The sequence below is a fragment of the Mesoplodon densirostris genome, chromosome 3 (genome assembly GCF_025265405.1).
Source record: "Mesoplodon densirostris isolate mMesDen1 chromosome 3, mMesDen1 primary haplotype, whole genome shotgun sequence".
Lineage (NCBI taxonomy): Eukaryota > Metazoa > Chordata > Mammalia > Artiodactyla > Ziphiidae > Mesoplodon > Mesoplodon densirostris.
In genome coordinates this window covers 143,607,234-143,623,008 of record NC_082663.1, presented here as the reverse complement: position 1 = coordinate 143,623,008, position 15,775 = coordinate 143,607,234, and the positions used below count along the sequence as shown (strand labels likewise).

Genomic DNA, 15,775 nt, shown 5'->3' with positions numbered 1-15,775 from the left:
CTGAGGAGGGAAAAGGGCAAGTGAGTGAGTGGAGGCAAGGCCAGGAAGGGATGTCTGCCTGTTTCCCCAAAGCTCTCCCCACCCTCAACTTGCTCCATCCCATGCCCCATGTCCCAGCCCCAGGCTGGCCCTCAGGGGTCTCAGATCTCCCTGGGAGTTAGGGTGTGCTACCCATGAGTGCCCTCCCCCTCTGAAGAGCAGCCCAAGTTCAGTCAAGGGACAGCTGAGTGAAGGGGAATGGCAGGGGCAGGCCTGCCCTGGCCGGGGAGAGCAGAGAAGGGTGTGGGGAGGACGTGGTGGGCACAGCAGGCCAGGGAGGCTGGGTATAGGCAAGGGGGCAGGGGGCACTGACCGTTGGGCAGTGGTTTGATGTCCGCATCTCCTTGCTGGTTTGAACTATCTGATTGTCCGGATTCTGCAGGAGACACAAAGGGTGGGGATGGGTCAAAACCAAAGTGCTCCACAAACACCAGGCAAGCAGCTGCCCCTCCAGCCTTATCAACACCTTCACTCTCCTTCCCTCCCTGAGCAACCCAAGGAGACCAGGGAGAGAAGGAACTGCTACTACCGTGGTGGGGCTATCCTGGGTTCTGCAGGGTGTTTGGCAGCATCTCTAGCCTCCACCCCCCACTAGATGCCAGTAGCACCCCAGTTGTGACAACCAAAAAACCGGTCTCCAAGCACTGCCTGATGTGCCCTGGGGGCAAGTTGCCCACGAGTGAACGCACTGGCTGAGAGTCAGGGCAAGGAGGCGCCCAGGAGAGAAGCCAGTGACTGTCTCTTTGCACAGCTGGGATGGACCCAAGGGCCCCCCATTCTCTACCCAGCTCAAGCTCCAGAGAAGCAGCCCCTTCCCTCCCTTCATTAATTAGAGCCGTTCCTGTCTGCCCACGCCACCCCCACCTCACCTTTATGCTTACGGGCAGTGCCTGGCAACACGGGGCGGGGTGGGGGGAGGTTTGCCTTGACGCTGTCGCCTGCTCTGTGCCAGCCTGTCTGGGCTGTCTCATGCCCCAGTGCCACAGCTGCTCGGAGGGAGCCCCGAGACAAGGGCCCATTGTGCGGTGGGAGCTCACAGAGGGCTGGGGGCAGGGTGGAGTGTGTGTGTGAATATTTTGCTGAGCTTGGGAAAGCCCCCCGCCCCTGCCCCCCAGGTCCTCAAAGCTTTGTGTGCCAGGGGCACAACGGGGACCTCCAGAATGCTTGCCTGGGCACGACAGCTGGTGAGAGGGTGGCAGAGGGGGGCCAGGGCAGGTTGTGGGGCAGGGGAAAGGCAGGCATTGGGTAAAGAATCAGCTTCTCACAGGGGGACCACATGGGGTGGCCTCAGAAAACCGGGCCCTGGTACTGGCCGGGGCTTTGCCCAACTCTTCGGAGTAACCCAGCCTCCACCACCCTTGCCCAACACCTCTCAATCAGCCGGCTCACCAGGGTGTCCATCCTACACTGGCCTCACAGTTGAGTTGCTCACGTTGGGGAGTGACCAGCAAGGAGGTTCCTGAAGAGTGACATGGGCCCAAGAGATAGAAGTGGGGGGACCCTGCAGCCACTTGGGAAGGAAGGAAGAGCCTTGGGTGCTGGGGCTGGTGGGCAGAATAGTAGCCTTTTCAGAGCCCAGGACCTACTGCGGCTCGACCAAGTTCCTAGCCTCCTGCCTCACTGGGGCCGGTGGGAAAAAAACAGGCTGCCCCCAGGATGGTTTCAGGCTCCACTTTCCCCATCCTTTATCTTGTTTCACTTTTCTTTTTTGTTTTTTCTTTTTTGGTACGCGGGCCTCTCACTGTTGTGGCCTCTCCTGTTGCGCAGCACAGGCTCCGTATGCGCAGGCTCAGCGGCCATGGCTCACGGGCCCAGCCGCTCCGCGGCATGTGGGATCTTCCCGGACCGGGGCACGAACCTGTGTCCCCTGCATCGGCAGGCGGACTCTCAACCACTGCACCACCAGGGAAGCCCACTTTTTTTTTTTTTTTTTAATTCTAAAAGAAAAAAAAAAGTAATAAATCTAGTCACAAATCAAGAAAATGGAGCTTTATAAGTGCTAACAGGGCCCCTTACCCCCTTGTGTTTGGGGTGTGTCCTTCCACACCTCCCTTTGCACTCACCCCTGTGGTGTGTTTAGGGATGGCGAATCCCACCCCAGGCCACTTCTTTGCTAGTGGCACTCTGCTCTGGAGAGAGCCCACAGGACTTCCTTCCACGCTCCTGGGAGGGCAGCCTCTCTGTGGATGTGAGTTTTCTTGTTGTTCTCTCACCTCAGCTCATTCCTGACTCTCTGGGTCTGATTCAAGCCCCAGCCGGTCCAGGAGGGAGCAGGAAAGGGGATGAGGCAGTAGGCAGCCCACCTTAGGGCCTCCTTGGACGAGGGCCCTGAGCCTGATGTCTCTCAGGCCCGTCCTTTCCCAGATTCATACCTCAGGAAGAGCACAGCTGCAGCACCTGCATGTAGAGCCCAGCGAGGGGCACACAGTCAAGGCTTTGCTGCCAAGGGGTCCCTGCTACTGACCCCACCTGTCCCAGGACCAACTCAGTCCCCACGGAGCCCTCCAGGCCAGTGACAGCGGAGTAGGAGGAAATGGAGGAGGCTACTCAACGAGACTGGTCCCAGCTCTTCCAAAATGGCCAGGTGGAGACAGAAAGCCGCACGCATGCGCACACCCAGCCCAGGGACAGAAAGACGAGAGAACCCGACAAAGAGATGGAGGTGGGCCAGCGACAGAGGCAGAGACAAATGGGGCTCCAGGAGAGCGCGACAGACAGGAAATCCTTCTAAACCAGGACACTGCCCTGAAACATTACTGCTGCTATTACTATTATCTCCACGTAAGGGAGAAAGCAGGAGTGAGGATCCAGCGCAGGCAAGGCCCGCTGCCACGCGCCTCCAGGCGCTGCTCCGGGCGCTGCTGGCAGCCATTTTAGCCCTTGGCAGCCATCTTACGGCTGGCGGCCCCAGCCAGCATCCCCGCAATGCCACCACCGCCGGCCCCCGGCACGCTCAGCTCAGCTCCAGGACAAAAGGCAGAGACACTAGAAATCTGGACCCGGGCTCAGAGGCAGAAGAGCCAGCCCTGCGGCAGGGGCAGCTGTGGCCAGGGCCCCACCATCCTGCTCAGGCAGCACCCCCTTCACCCTCCTGGCCAATGCCAAGTGGAATGGACAGGGAGGGCCGAGGCTAGGGCCCACTCAACGTGGCTGAGGCCCCCACGGGCCATCCCCAGGCCCAGGGCCCTCAAACAGTTTACCAAGAAACCCCTGCCCCGACTAGGTGACAAGGGGTCCTCAGGACAGTAAGGGGCATGATGGGGCCAGGCCCTTGTCCACCCAGTTAGCTTGGGGGCACACCTTGGGCGGACAGGGGAAGGGGGCTGGCAGGGGCCCAGTCAGTGGCTTCAGGGCCCAGAGAGGCCACTAGGACTGTGGTGGGCAGGCTCCTGGGGAGGGCAAGGAGATGCCCTCCCTACCCAGAGGCGGGAGCCAGCCTGGCCAGCTTTCTTAAATGATGCGCCCTTTGGGGAGTTGTGCCCTCAGGTCAGGGCCTGCTCTGGACAGCCCGTGGGGATCAGGAGCTGCACCCCAGGCTGGCACATCAGGGAGCATGACACCCCAGTGCCTGACTCCTTTCCCTGTCTGGGCTCCCTAGGGAAGGGAGGGGATAACCCCAGGCCTTGGGACAGAAAAAGGCAGGCCCCTTTATGACACCCCTCCCCAGGCCCCGCCTCATGGCTGCTTGGCTTTTATCTAGCAGAATGGGGCTTATCAGAGCCACCAGCTGAACAAACACACAAATCCACGGTTAGTGAGAGAAAACCCTCTGCCTGAACTCTTTATCTCCTGTTCGCAGGCCCCACGCACTGCCCCCTGCCAACGGCACAGGAGCAGCCCTGACTGCTGTGCAGTAAGGGATCCTCTCTCTGCCACCCCCCTTCTCGCCTTGCCCGACCCAGCACGGGGTGGCTCTCCCCTGGCAGTCCCTACCAGGCGGCCTTGCATGAGTGAGCTCCTGCCACATGGGAGCCCCCCTCCAGTGTCTGATTTCTCACTGGGGACAATGGGCCAGCTGGTGGCCTGTGGGCCAGTGGAGGGGCAGGGAAAGTGTTGGCTGGCACAAGGCGGGCAGGTGCCCGACTCCATTTTTATCCTCTCCCGCCCAGCCCACGCCTCTGAGGCTGTCGCTCTGATTCCCCAGCCTTCTAGGGCCATGTCCCCTGGCAACTTTTCCAGCCTTGGCTTTCTCTCCAGCCTAGTTACCAGAGCAGTAGGGACCCTGACCACACACCCCCAGTTCAGGGCCACCCTGACTAAACCCCAACCCCCATGCCTGCACCCCTCTCCAGGGACTAAGGCTGCCTTCACCTTCTGGAGAGAGTGGAGATGGGACAGAGGGACCAAAGGCACTGCTACCTCCCTGCAGTCCCGAGACAACATTTTCCTGCATCCTGGTGCTCAGAACCAGAGAGTGCCTTCCGTGCTCTAAGCTTCCTTCCACTCAGCCCATCAAATGCAGCTTCCTCAAAACCAAGTCCAGCCACTTTGTCTGATGATGGATGCCTGGGCGTGCAGGCATCAGGCCCTTGCCTGGTCCAGGTTTGGGGATGAAGAGAATTTTGGAAGCCACAACTCGTCCTTGATGCTGCCAGGGTGGAAGGGGTGTGTTCAGGCTGGCTCGTGTCATACATGAGAGCACGCTCTGCTGTTTTCCTCTCAGGACTGGGGCTACTCATGCCACCCACACCTCCAAGGCAGAAGCCTCGCCTGCCAGTGGTGCCTTAGGGCTCAGACCACTGCAGAGGTTTCCAGAAGGGAGGGCTGTGCAGGCGCAGGTGACGAATCTGGCCTCTTTCTAGTTGTGGGCCCAAGCAGGCTCCGCAGAGCAAGGCTCTGAAATGGGATTTGGCTCAAGGGTCCAGGGCTGCTCTCTATGCATCCCCACACGTTATCAGTCACCACCCCCCCTCCCCGGGTCAACGCTTGTGGACTGGAGGCCTTGTGCAGCACCCAGACCTGGGCCAGGCTCAGCCAGAGGATGGCAGCGTGGGACCCTCTCTTCCTCGGGGTTCCTCCATCTCTGCTGGAACAGCCACAAAGCCCCCGAAATACTGTTTTTCTCACCCCTCCACCAGCTCTACTCATTCTCTACCTCTTCTCAGTTCTTGAAGCCCCCCTACTTTATCCAGCTCTTCGCCTTTCCCTCTGGAATCCTATTTCTGGTCTCATTTTGCTCTGTCTTGGCTCCCTGCCCCTCTCTCTGTCCTTCCTTCTCCTTCACTTTCCCTCTCTTGGGCCCCCTTTCCTCTCCCAATCCTGCCTGTTTGAACAAGTGTGTGTGTGTGTGTGTGCACGTGCACGTGTGTGCACACGTGCGTGTGTTTCCGAGAGGGCTCTGCCTCTTCATCAGAGCTCTAGAGGGGAAGCTCCAGCAGCCAGAAGGAGCCCAGAATCGCACATAAACCCCAACTGACAGCATGTTTTTAATATATATATATTTCCAGCCATAGACAGGGAGATATTTATGGCTCCTACTAGGTGAGGGAGGAATCCCTGCTCACTGCAGCAAATGCTCTGCCTCGGCTCCTACCCGAAACAAATTCTCTCTGAGAAAGGGGCCACATGTAACTCACCGGCTGGCTGCCCCCACGCACATCAAAGATGGAGTGCGTTTTTCGGGGGCTGAGAGGGGCGCGCAGGCCCAGCTCAACCACACCCACACATGCGTACCCAGGCACGTGTATGCACTAGGGCGAACACTTGCTATGCATCCAGACACGCACATACACACACTTAGAGATGCCACCAGCCACTTCATCTGTCCAGCAGGGATGGAGTGAGATGGTGCGTCCAGAGCTGTGGTTAGCATGCTCAACGCTAAGAGGACCCCCCTTCAGCTCTGTTCAGACCATTGGCCTTTGAGGGCTGGGGAGACCAGCCTTGGGGTGTGCCTGCCCTTCCCCTCCCCTGGCCCTTCCCAAGTCTGAAGTTCGAGAAGCAGGTGAGGGTGTGCTCTGTTCTGGGGGTGCCATACTCCGAACGGCCAATTCGGGAGCTGATCCCTGGCCCTACTCAGTGTGGTATGCCCCCCCCCCGCCCCACACACACACCTTCTCTGCAATTCAGGAGCATCCAGGGCATGAGAAACCCAATCTCAAGGGGAGCCAAAGGCCTGGCCTGCAGCAATCAGAGCTGGAGAATGTAACTATTGTGCCTCTTGAAACCCAAGTCCGAGAATCTGAGACACCCTGAGGAGGGGAGCGGCAGACGGATGGGGGGCTAGGGGAATGGGTCACAGAGGGGTTCTCCCTGTCTCTGCAAACAGGAGACTCAAGACTGAGGAAGTTCTTGAGAATGCAGGGCAGCCAGAGGACAGAAGAGGGCTGGGCTTGGCCTGGACCAGGCCCAGGGGGCTTCTAGATCTTCCCCTCCTTCCCTCCACTCTCTACACCACCTCCATGAGCCAGCGTGTATGCGCACAGGACATGGGGCCATCCTGAGGTTTTTCCCTCCTCGGTCATCCCTAGACCCCCACATGGCTGGAGACAGAAGCCTGACCAGAAAGCACAGCTCTGAAGCTGTGGGTGGGGTGTGGGCAGGGGCAAGGCAGGGAGACGTGTCACTCCCCCCCATCACCCTCCTCTCTTCTCTCATTTCCCCTCCCCTCATGGATCCAAAGGGGCTCAAGCCCTTGACTTGAGTCACCTGCTGGGGGGAAGAGGAGATGAGTGACAGGGAAGAGAAAGAGACCAAGTTACAACCTCGACAGACCTGTGGTCTAGATCTGCTCTGGCTGTCCCTGGGGCCTAGGTTCAAGGAAGGCCATTGGGGGTGGGGTGGGGGATGGGGACAGCAGATCAGGCCACAGGGATCGGCAGGCCAGGGGCAGCCGCATCAAGATGGGACATTCCTGGGCTTCCCTGGTAGCGCAGTGGTTGAGAGTCTGCCTGCCGATGCAGGGGACACGGGTTCGTGTCCCGGTCCGGGAAGATCCCACATGCCGCGGAGTGGCTGGGCCTGTGAGCCATGGTCACTGGGCCTGCACGTCCAGAGCCTGTGCTCCACAACGGGAGAGGCCACAACAATAAGAGGCCCGCGTACCGCAAAAAAACCAAAAAAAAAAAAAAAAAAAAAAAAAAAAAAGATGGGACATTCCACTCTTGGCCCCTGACTCCGACTGTACTGCCTTTTCCACCTCAACACACCCTGCCTCCATGGTGGCTATCTGGGGTCCCCTGGGGAGCAAGGGCCAAGTCTGGCTATAGCAGGGCTCATGGCCTGGCAGTGAAGCTGTGGGAAGGGAAGAGAAGGCAAGTCCATGGGCTTATCTGGTGCCCAAAGGACGAGCAGAATGGGATCTGAAGGCTGGGCTCAGGCAAGCAGCTCCAAGCCCCCCAGCCTGCTCCCTGGTGTGAGCTGCTCAGTGTTCTCTGCCCTGCACCTGCCAGGAGAACCTTTGTTAGCACTGCCCCCAGACCAGGGAGAACTAGAGATGGGGCCTGGGCACTGAAGCCTGGGGGAACTTGGTGCCCAGTTGCTCATCCCCAAGGCATGACAGATAATGGCCAGCAGAGGACAGAGGAGGGACATACCCCGGTGCAGAGCAAAGCACCCAGCAGGTTGATGGAGGGAAAGAGCCCAGGCCCATCAGCCTGTCAGCTGCCTCTCCAAGCCCAGCCAGTAGTTAACGAATGAGACCCCCACCTACAGCGGCACTAGGAGTTGCAGGTGGGCCTGCAGGCTCCTCCTGGGTCTGCCCTTTGCAGGGGACCCAACACTGTCCCCAGCACCTCAGATAGCAGTGCTCCGTGGCTGTCTGCAGACTGAACGGGCAGACCCAGGGCCAGGCAGTAACACCATCCTGGATGTTCTAGAGATGCCCAGGGGCTAGGAGGTCCCATCAGAGCAGAATTCACAGCAGCGAGGGAATGAAGGTGAGACAGCCACTACTGGGGCCTGTGGTGAGACAAAGGGAGGCAGGTGCCCTTGGCCCCAGGCCTGCCTCTGCCTCCACCCTGAGCCTGCCCTTGGTCCACCCTGGGAGGTACCCTTCGTTTGGACCCTGTGCCCACTAAGGACCCCAGCACAGAGGGGAAAGGGGGGCACACCAAGGGCAAGGGGAGGGAGAAGGTGGGCAGCCAGCAACAGTGGAAAGGGGCTACCCTGAGTTCACATCCATGCTCTAGAACCTACCGGCCCAGTGACTTTGGCCAAGTTCTGAACTGTTTGCTCGTCTGTAAAATGGAGATACCGCCTGCCCCCTAGGGTTCCTGGGCGAGGAATAAATGAAAAAACAGGGATAAGGTGCTTAGTCCAGGGCCCAGCTCATAGTAGGGCTTCCATAAACGTCAGCTGTCCTTCCACTGGGATCACCAATTCCCTTCACCTCCCCTCAGCTAAAACTCCACCCCTCCTTCCGGGCTCAGCTCAAATGCCACCTCAGTGGGGAAGCTGTGGCTAACCCTCAGCTCCCCTCCCATAGGAGTTCATATTCTTTATGACACATCAAGTACACCCTAGATGATAGTTTTTGGTGTCTCACCCCAGAGACCACCACCAGCGAGCAGAGGGGTTCCCTCAAGACCTGGCCCATTACCATCTGCAAAGAGGGGCAGAGAGGTTTCTCTGGAAATAAAAGGCAGAGCAGAACGCCTTCTACAGGTGCCTCCCTCCCTCCCCAAATCCAGCAGCCACAGTAAATGGTCTCAGGACAGTCACTACAGTTGGAAACAGTAGGGGAGAGGCAGGGAAAGGAAAGGCCTGAAGATGGGCAAGCTGACAGGAGAGGGGAGAGAGGCTTGTGCCCCTGGATTCTGAGGGTGCTGAGCACAAGGCCCTGCCCATCCTAGCTAAGGGCTGGGCACACAGAGAGCTGAGGACACCAGGAGCACAGGTACTGCCACACAAGCGGCTGGGTGACTCTCCTGGCAACACAGGCCAGTGCCACGACTCAGCCGGCAGCTGGAGCCAACATTTCCAAGAAGGCCTGGGGCCAGAAGTCATGTGATGGTGGGGCCCAGAAAAGTGGCCCCCAGGCCGTGAAGGTTCTGTTCCGTCCCAACCTGATGGATAGAAACTGATAGTGGAGAATGCCCTCCACACTCCACAAACCAAGAAAAGACAGGGACCCAGCAGAGAGGGCATATCCAGATAAGGGGCCTGCAGAGCTGCCCCCCTACCCCTGTCCACTCTATTTCCAGTGTTGCCCTTTCTGGCCCTTAGAGCTGTCCAGGCCAGGCCTGGCCAGACAACTGCCCCCACCCCAGCTGCTCTCAGGACTATTAATAGTGTCCCTACCTCCCAGGGCCAGGCGTCACCTTCCCCCCAACCCCTAAATACACTTGCCCTTGGTCTAATTATTTGTAAAGGGACAGAGTCCTCTGGGTGCTAATGCCAACTTGGGATGAGAAAGGGGAGGCAAAGGCTCTGGAGGCCACTTGAGGGACATTCCTGAGACAAGCAGGAATCTAAGGGAAGGAGGGAAGAAGGCAGTGAACCCACCAGCAAAAGAATGACAAGAACACAAAATTAAAACTAAAAGAGAGAGACAGAGAGGGAGGGGCCAAGACAGAAAATCAGAGTCAAAGCAAAGTGGTTCAAAGAAAGGATATAGAAAGAACTAGAGGGACTTCCCCGGGGGTCCAGTGGTTAAGACTCCGCACTTCCACTGGGGAACTAAGATCCCGCGTGCCGTGAGGTGCGACCAAAAAAAAAAAAAAAAAGAAAAGAAAAAGAAAGAATCAGAGAAGTGAAGTAGAACATTATAGGAGAGGCAGGGAAAGGGGAGCAAGCAGAGAGAGAAAGAAAAAGCAAAGGAGGAAATGATGCATTAAAAAACAAAAACGGAAAGGGAGAAAACTTTCCTAAAAATACTCAGGAGTGGCTTCATGAGCACAACTTTCTGGTCTGCATCTAGCTGCCAGCATCCCTCTGTAGGGCGCTCGGCAAAGCGAGGGACTGGGCAGACTCCATGCCAAGGAACCCCTACCCACCCACTCTCACAGTGTTCTGGGTAAGGGAGGAGATGCAGAGAAGGAATAACTGACCAGGAAAAGAAGGTGGGAGAATCGAATCCCCAGGATTAGGAAATTCACTCTCAGTCCTGGGAAGGGGAAGCCCCCCACACACACACTTGGAGCCTCCTCACCTATTGCAAAGGGAGCCAGGCAGGACAGAGGACGGTGGAAATGGGGAAGCATCAGGGCCCCCTGGCCTCCCTGCACTCCATGTTCCCTCTCTCCTTCTGACTGTGAGCAGAGTTCTGCCCCCACCTGCCTCCCACTGTCCCCTTTCCTTGGGAGAATACATCCAGGAACCCTTGGGGCCTGGAGAAGAAGAACCCACCTGCCTCCATTCTCCTTTGGGGAAGCAGAAGCAGACAGAGGCCATGTGCCTCTCATCCTCAGGTGCTCTAACTTCCTCAGCCTCCTAAGAGCACCTGGTACCCAGGCTGGTAACCCTAAAGGAGGCTCCTCTACCAGGGACTTGCCTTGTGGAGGGAGTCAGACTTGGGCTCATGGAAGAGCAACAAACACAAATGCATGCCATAAGCAAATGTCTAAGTGGAGAGCTTCTGCTTGGAGGATAGAAGCTGAGCAGCCCTTCTTTCAGATCCCGCCCATACTGGGAACCTCTGGCTGGCCAGGGCTGGGGGAATAGGAGACTCTGGCTCTGGACAGCTTGAGAGACCTAAGGACCTGGCCAGCAGATCTCCTAGGCTGGTGGTTCCTGGCCAGGAGTGCCCCACCAGATCATCAGTCCCTTGGGGTCAAGGCTTATCAGCATTTTGTACATTACTCTCTCCTGCACACCTGGAAGTGCAGTTTGAGTGGATAAAAAGACTCTGAAGAAAGCCTTCTAGATCCTTCTTCCAACCGTGGCTACAAAGACCACCCAGGAGACAGAAATGTCAGCTAGCTGGCACCTTCCCACTCCTGAGAGAACATCTTTCCTGAAGACCCAAACCTCGACACTCATACCCAAGGAATTGATTCGGAAAGCCCAGAACCACTAATACTCCTGCAAAGCCCAATTGGACCTGGATGCAGGATTGGACACATTGGCCTTCATGCCCGATGACTGGACTGACCAAAGGAAGGAACAAGAGTCTCCCCATGAAGGTAAGGGCAGGGGAGCAGTCTTGCAGGCCTGCTGCACTCCCCATCGTGGAGGCCTTAAGGCAGCCACCGTCCAGAGCTGCCCAGACGAAACATGAGGAATTTGGGACTTTGATTGCAAATCTCCAACTCAGAGCCCTGAGAGCCCAGGCTGGGCCGAATGGGTGGGCAGGCAGGTTACCTCCCTGGGGGATGAGATGGCTCTCTGGCTGCTGGAAGGAGCCCTGGGTTTGGAATCAGGAGCCTGGGGTCCAAATCCTAGACCTGCTGCTATTCGGCACCCAGCATGTCTCCCAGGCCTCCTCTCCCTCTCTGTGCAACACAACCCCAGGCTTACCTCAGAAGGCACGGGGAGACGTGAGCAGGAATTTTGACAGTGAATGAAACGGGAAGATTTTATACACTATAAAGTGCCACGCATACATAAGGAGCTCTTGATAGGGTAAAGGGGGCAGCTTCTGGGACTATATTTCAGGGTTGCCGTGGTCTTGAGGAGCAGCAGAAGGGCATCTTCCAGAAGCCCAAATTTGCACAGAGTTTAGAGGCTGGCGTAGGAGGCAGCTACCCAGACTCAGGGCTGGGACAATTCAAGCCGCTAAAGGGACAAAATGACATCGGTCCTACAGAATGGCAGGTGCCAAATTCCCCACTCACAATGCTCTGAAGTACCGAAAGGGTCTTCCCAGGGCGGTGGGGCTCAGGGGCCCGCACCCCCCCGAGAGAGGTGTGCTGCACTCCCTGACTCGGCAGCTAGGTGGCACAGCGAGTTAACACTAGCTGCCCTCCGCAGGCTGCGGCGGGGGCGGAGGCGGCGAACTTGCGCGCAGTCCGCCCTGGGCTCCAGGGGCCTGGGTTCCCCCTGCACAGCCACAAGGTCCGAGCTGGAACGAGGAGGACGCGGCCAGGCTCCGGCCACTCGGACCCAGGGTCGTGCTGCCTGAGGCGGCAGCTCTGGTTGCTGCCGCTGCCAAGCACATCCCGTGATGTGATATGACGGCCGAGCTTCCCGTTCTCATTGATTAGGAACAGCTTGCGGTGCGGGGGCCGGATGCAAGGGGGCCGGGGAATGGGCGAGTGAGGAGAAGCGGTGGGGGGCGGGGGCAGGACTGCCAGGTGCATGGCTGGGAGAGGTAATCCAATGAGCTCAGGCCCACCCTGCGCAGCCGCCACGCCACCGCAGCTGAGTCCCGGCCTGCCTCCCCCAGAGCGGGGCTGCCCTGCATGTGGGCGGGTCTGCGGCCGCGTGACCCCCAACACGCCCACGACGCCCCCACCTTTTGGCAGCACAGACGTGCCTCTGCGCTTGATAAACGCTTGAAGAGGAAGATTCCTTTCTTTCTTTTTTTTTCACCCCTCTCAAAAAGTGAAAAATGGAGACTAAAAGAGATCAGGAACCAAAAAGAGGGATAGAAATGGAGAGAAGTCAAGAAGAAGAAGAAAAAAAAAAAAAACCCACAGGCCAGTGCTCTCTGCAGCGGTGGCAGCAGTCGGGCAGGCACACCCTCCCAGGGCAGGCGTGGAGAAAGGCTCCTTTGTTCCGCAGGGAGGTTAGCCGAGGTGAGGCCCGCCCCGCCCCCTCCCCCCTGACCCTAGGCTGCGCAGATCGCTTCTCAGGGCCCCCGGACTGGGCCCAGCTGCTTCTCCGGCCCCCCAACCCTTCTCCCAGCCCCCCTGCCAGCCAGTGGAACAGCCCAGCAGCGGGGAAGGACTGCTCCCTACCCTCTGCCTTGCCCAAGCACCAAGCGTCACACATGTGGGGCTGGGCTCCTCCAGTGGGCCCCCTGGATACCCTTGCTGCCAGCCACTAACAGCTTGCCCAGGCTGCTCTTTAACCGTGGGGCTTGGGGGGCAGATTCTGCACACAGCAGGACCCCCGCAAAGGCTTGGGGAAAAACGGTGACACATCCTAGGAGATGGTGCCCCAGGAGGCACAGGCTGACTGACCATGCCCCTCTTGCCCACAGTGAGGCTCCAGGGCATCTCCTGTACCCATTCCAGATATGGGCCCTTTCCAACACCCTCAGGCTCTGGAAAAGGGGTGGCTCGTGCAGGGCTTCCTCAAAGCGAGGTCTGGGCTCTGGTGGTGGGATTGCCCTCAGCTGAGAGGCAGGGCCTGCGTTCACTCCATCTGTTCCCTAAGGAGGTGCCGGAGTGGGGTCATAAAGGGGGGCTGAGAACAGGCCCACCCCCCAGAGCCTGCCAAAGGAGAGACTGCAGAGGGGGTGGGCAGGGGTGGGAAGGGAGAGGTATTGAAAAGCATCCCTTTTGCTCTGCAGCACATCCCAACCCCCATACCCCCTAATGGCTCACGTTGGACAGGGGACCCGAGGGATGGTAGTACTGTGTGCCACACACTGTGTGCCCTCCACCGGCACCCCCACCCTGTCGATTAAGGCTCCTAGCCACTCCAGCAGGGATGCAGGCTCCCCAGAGCCCTCGGACCTTTCAAGCAGAGCTTGATGGCTTTACACTTGGCCAAGAAGTTTCCAGCCAGCGGCACTCTCCAGCTCCCACCCCATCCACAGCAGCAGAAAACCTGGAATGAAGGACTGGCAGGATCGTTCTGCTCCAGTCCCCTGGCTTCGGGTTGAGGGGTACCTGCTCCACAGGAGGCCCTGGCCTCCTACCAGCAGTATTGGAAGGCAAGGTGGTGAGAGAAGGGAGGAGGAGTGAGGTGTTGCTGACCTTGCCCTCCCCAGGTGGGGAAGTGGGCGAAGGAGAGAGGGCAGAGGAGCAGCAGCAGCTGGAATCGCAGGGAGCCTGAACCGTCCTGTATGGCACTGAAACTGCTGGAAGAAGCTGCAGCTCAGATACACAATGTCCTGCCAAACCCCAGTCCTTTAATTCAATTAAGCACGGGACAGACTTCCCAGATTTTTGTGTGTGTTCGAGAGCATGTGAAAAACCTAATGTGTTGAGTCCTGGGAGCTATAAGCTTGTGTGCATGTGCGCACACATGTGGATGTGTGAATCCTGATGGTGGGGGAGGAAGATGAGAGGATGCAAATGTTGAGGGGCGGGACAGGGGTGGGGCAGAACGGCTCAGGGGAAGAGTGAGTACCTAAATCTTTTTGGAGGGCCGAACTCCAGACCAGGGTTCTCAACCCCCACCCAATGGACCATTCTCTGTGGTGGAGCCATCCTGTGCAACAGTAGGATGGGAGCATCTCTGGCCTCTGCCCACTAGATGCCAGTAGCATCATGCCCCCTCATTTGGGACAACCCAAAATGCCTCCACCATTGCCAAACCCCCCCCTGAGGGCAGAATCAGCCCTGGTGGAACCCGCTGCTCTTGGGCACCAGATGAAAACCATGGTTTGTGTATTTACTACCGGCACTTTGCCTCACCTCTCCCCCTTTGGGCTTAAGTCCCAGGGTGCTTGGCTTCCCAAGGGTCTCGGGTATGGCTTTCTTTTCCTGAGCCATTCTCCCTACCTTACCCATCTGGCCAGAGGAGGTCTAGAGCTACTCAGGCTCAGCGATGGTTTTATAAAGCTCCGAGTGCTAGGAAGTGTGGCGGTGGAGGAGGCCCTTGGACAGGGAAAGTGAAATCTCAGAGCATTTAAAAGTCACGAGCCTGAGGTCATGCCTGGGTCCAGAAAGAAGCCTGAGCTCTACATCACTGGGAGCAAAGCCCACAGGAGAGATGGGGACTTGCTTGAGGGCAGACCCCTGGAAAGGTACCCTGCTCAGCCCCTGGGGGCCAGTAAAAATCATGCACAACTCTAGCCATCAGACTACCCTCCTGCTTGGGGGCTCCAGAGAAGCAGGAGTTTAGGTGTCCCCAGCTAAACCCCAACCCAGGCCAACCCCCCTCCCCTGTTCCTGGGGTCACCTGTAGCTGTCCTGGTGGGGGTGAGGGGACCCAGTTCCAGCAGCCCTTCTCCCCTCAGGGCCAGGGAGATTGCCTCTTCCCCTGGCCCTCCAGGAGCCCTGAACAGCCCCCTTCTGGGAGCAGAGCCAAAAAGATGGAAGAAGGATGTTTATAAGCTGCTAAAAGGGAAAAGGAAAAAAGTGGGAGGCGGGGCAGAGAGGCCTAGGCTTCCAGGTAGTGTGGACTGGGGCCTCGGTGGGGAGGGAGTGATGCCACCTTCCCCAGGGATCATGACATCGGGCTAACCGGCTAACTGGTGAGGTGGCGCCCCCTGCCCTGCCTCACTGGGCCACAACAGGGCCTGACAGTGTGCACACGCAGGGGTCTCCCACCCCACAGTGGCCTGTCAAATGATGGTTTCTTGACACTCTTATCCTGACGCATAGGACTCTGAGACACTACTGGTTTTAGCTTGTCCCCCTGCTCGGCCTGGGAAGGGCAGAACTAGGGAAAGGTGCCGGGCTCTGGGGATCCCTGGCTGGGAGTGTGGTGACAGGAGCCCGGCTTGGTGGGAGCGAAAGCCAAGTCCCCAGCTCATAGTGCTCGGCACACAGCTGATGGGAGGCTGGCAGTGGCAAATTGTTGTTTACTTTTAATTAAGTAAACAATGTCAGCTTTCCACCTCCTCCCCTGCCATCCCAGCCAGTAATTTGGGGGATGACAATGGGGTTGTTTCCTTCCTCCTGCCTTCTTCCCTCCTTCCAAGCACTCCTGCTCGTGCCCCGCTCTGCACAGCACAATCACTGCAACTTGCTAGTGCCGGGTGAGGCCCCACGGGATGGGGGTAGGGTGTAAGAAGGTC

General features: G+C 58.2%; 1 protein-coding gene across 5 annotated transcripts in view; it reads right to left on the bottom strand.

Moving 5' to 3' along the window:
• Positions 1 to 15,775, bottom strand: part of NFIX (nuclear factor I X) — a 98,348-nt gene that overhangs the window by 24,001 nt on the left and 58,572 nt on the right. For all 5 annotated transcript variants that reach the window (XM_060094019.1, XM_060094021.1, XM_060094024.1 and 2 more), the window contains exon 3: positions 353 to 415. In XM_060094019.1, coding sequence (XP_059950002.1) covers positions 353 to 415 — 63 coding nt within the window. The remainder of the gene's footprint in view (positions 1 to 352; positions 416 to 15,775) is intronic.